General features: G+C 37.0%; 1 protein-coding gene across 1 annotated transcript in view; it reads left to right on the forward strand.

The window, feature by feature from the left end:
- Nucleotides 1-3,038, forward strand: part of LOC144961319 (uncharacterized) — a 10,489-nt gene extending 7,451 nt beyond the window's left edge. Inside the window, exon 2 of the mRNA XM_078894556.1 lies at nucleotides 568-3,038. Within this exon, the coding sequence (XP_078750682.1) occupies nucleotides 587-1,729 (1,143 nt within the window). The 5' untranslated portion in view covers nucleotides 568-586 and the 3' untranslated portion in view covers nucleotides 1,730-3,038. The remainder of the gene's footprint in view (nucleotides 1-567) is intronic.
- The last annotated feature ends 6 nt before the right edge of the window (nucleotides 3,039-3,044 follow it).

Genomic DNA, 3,044 nt, shown 5'->3' on the forward strand with positions numbered 1-3,044 from the left:
ATATATATATATATATATATATATATAGAGAGAGAGAGAGAGAGAGAGAGAGAGAGAGAGAGAGGGAGAGAGAGAGAGAGAGGCCTTGAGCAACTCACCTTGCTCATCAGCTCAATTCGCGGCGCTGCACTGCGGTTCAGGCCTGGGTTATTCCAGTTTCGCTTGGAATAGACCCCAGAGACAAATTTCCCCTATGGGATGAATAAAGTGAATTTTATTTTTATTTATTTATTTTATTTAGAAGTAGTAGGACAAATTAGAAACAGTTACCACTCAATGTATACATTCCAAAGCATTTACTTATTTAGAAAACATTATACAGTCAAAACGGATCTTAAATCCTTTAACTTTCCACCAATAAAAGTTTGAAAAGGGGAGATAAGCAGAGAACGCTTCGCAAACGCCGAAAAACTCTAAATTATATCAAATGTGTATCACACTTAGCAACCGTTTTCTTTACTTTTTTTTCGCCAAAGAATGGCGATAAGCCTAAGTGTTGAATGTTTTGCTATTTTCTTGGATAAAATCTGATTTATTATTATATTCTTTTGATCTCTTGTGTTTCAGATTTGTCGGCTTTGGTAAAATGAATGCCCAAACTACAATGAGCCAAACTGGTAATGCTTCAAACAGTCTGGATTATATATCCGATGATTGTGGGAAGATCAGACCGTTTTCTGAACAAACGTTTATCCTTGTGGAATTTCTGTTGACCGGAGTTTTTTTCCTATTTTGTATATTTGGACTGGCAACAAACATCATAAATCTCATTGTATTCCGCCACCAGGGGTATTTTACCAGCAGTTCCACCATCTCTCTGACCGCCCTAACGTTTTCAGATTTTTGTTATTGTGCGTTTGGTTCTCTGGGTCTGATATTTGTGCTGCTCCGTCATCTGAACGGCGCCAAGCACGATGTATGGCATTTCGAATCACACATCAGTCGGACTTTAGATTATTTCAGTCAGTTAACGTGTTGGGTGACGACCTATTTCGCCTTTGAAAGAATGGTCAGCGTTGTTCTGCCTTTCAGCGTTAAATCTATCTTCACACCAAAAAGATCACTGGCGATAATCGTGGGGCTTTATTTAGTATTACTGACGGTCAATTTCCCCAATATGATTGAAAATTTGCCAGGCTGGACATCCGTCGTAGTATCCAATAGCACGTATAAAATGTATGGAATTCAATTCGTGTCGTCCGAGTTAATTGCTGTATATTTTTTGACTACCATTGTGTTACGGCTTTTGTCCTTGTCTATTGTCATCGTATGTAACATTGTCATTTTTTGGAAAGTGAAGCGTTCCAAGAAATTTAGAAAAGAGACTGCCCATGTCCAATCAGCTGAAAAGACATCTGGCGGGCAATATGATTTGAATTCTTCTGTCAGAAATACGCCCGACAATGGAAAAGACGAGAAGGATAAAGATATGATGAAATCTTCAAAACAGCACCAAACGTCAAGTAAAGAAATGGTCCTTCTTCGAATGATAATGGTCATCTCCGCCGTGTTTACAACGTGCTATATCATGAATGTGTTGTATTACGTTGTTGTCGTGTTGATTTTAAATCTGTTTGGACAAGACTGTGGTTACTATGTGGGATACATCGTATACATTGTTGTCACTTTATTCCAAGGTATTAACAGTAGTACAAACACTATCATCTATTTTACGATGAGTTCTCGGTTCAGAGATGATTTCTATTTGGTGTTTAATATGAAAAAATAAAGACTATAGATAGTATGCGCTTGGCTTAGAAGCTCACAGCACTGCCATCCGGAAGTATAACGGACCAATACACAAAACTATGTGTTACCTTGAACGTTTATAGTCTGGTTACAGTTTAGTGAGAATTACTCATTAACGCGGATGGCAAAAAAAACTCCAATAACAAAGACCTGAGTGACGTCAACTTCATACTATCTATAGAGCGAATAACCATAATCCTTTCATCTCTTTACAACACAGAATGGATGAGTCATGTTTTAAATAGTCCAAATCGACCTGCATATATAAACAAACATGTGGTTCAGATGACAGAGCATTCAATTCACAAGTGAAGGGACTAAGATTCCATCTCGGTGGAAGACAATATTTTTTCCTGACCCTCTGTACACACAGCAGTGATTTTGTAACTGTACGTGTCTGTTAGATTTGACGCAAAGTGCTATCCAAAGGACAGCAAGCAATTGCCATTGTAGTAGTAGTAGTAGTAGTAGTAGTAGTAGTAGTAGTAGTAGTAGTAGTAGTAGTAGTAGTAGTAGTAGTAGTAGTAGTAGTAGTAGTAGTAGTAGTAGTAGTAGTAGTAGTAGTAGTAATAGTAGTAGTAGTAGTAGTAGTAGTAGTAGTAGTAGTAGTAGTAGTAGTAGTAGTAGTAGTAGTAGTAGTAGTAGTAGTCGTATGTAGTAGTAGTAATAGTAGTAGTAGTAGTAGTTAGTAGTAGTAGAGTAGTAGTAGTAGTATAGTATAGTAGTAGTAAGTAGTAGTAGTAGTTAGTAGTAGTAGTAGTATAGTAGTAGTAGTAAGTAGTGTAGTAGTAGTTAGTAGTAGTAGTAGTAGTAGTAGTAGTAGTAGTAGTAGTAGTTAGTAGTAAGTAGTAGTAGTGTAGTAGTAGTAGTAGTAGTAGTAATAGTAGTAGTAGTAGTAGTAGTAGTAGTAGTAGTAGTAGTAGTAGTAGTAGTAGTAGTATAGTAGTAGTAGTAGTAGTAGTATGTAGTAGTAGAGTAGTAGTAGTATAGTAGTGTAGTAGTAGTAGTAGTAGTAGTAGTAGTAGTAGTAGTAGTGTAGTAGTAGTGTAGTAGTAGTAGTAGTAGTAGTGTAGTAAGTAGTAGTAGTAGTAGTAGTAGGAGTGTTGTGTGTGAAGTTAGTCGTATTATGTTGCTCCGCTTCTGAGGCGCCAATCAGGGTCTGGCTTTTAGCTTACAACAGTCGGTCTTAGAATACTTGTTGGGTGACGACCTATGCCCTTTTGGAAGAATGATCAGCGTTGCTCTGTCTTTTAGCGTTAAATCTATATTGGTTTTAAATATGAAAGCTTGAAGTA

This window comes from Berghia stephanieae, unplaced genomic scaffold (genome assembly GCF_034508935.2).
Source record: "Berghia stephanieae isolate SIO BIC M18660-M18661 unplaced genomic scaffold, UCSD_Bste_1.3 scaffold2109, whole genome shotgun sequence".
Lineage (NCBI taxonomy): Eukaryota > Metazoa > Mollusca > Gastropoda > Nudibranchia > Aeolidiidae > Berghia > Berghia stephanieae.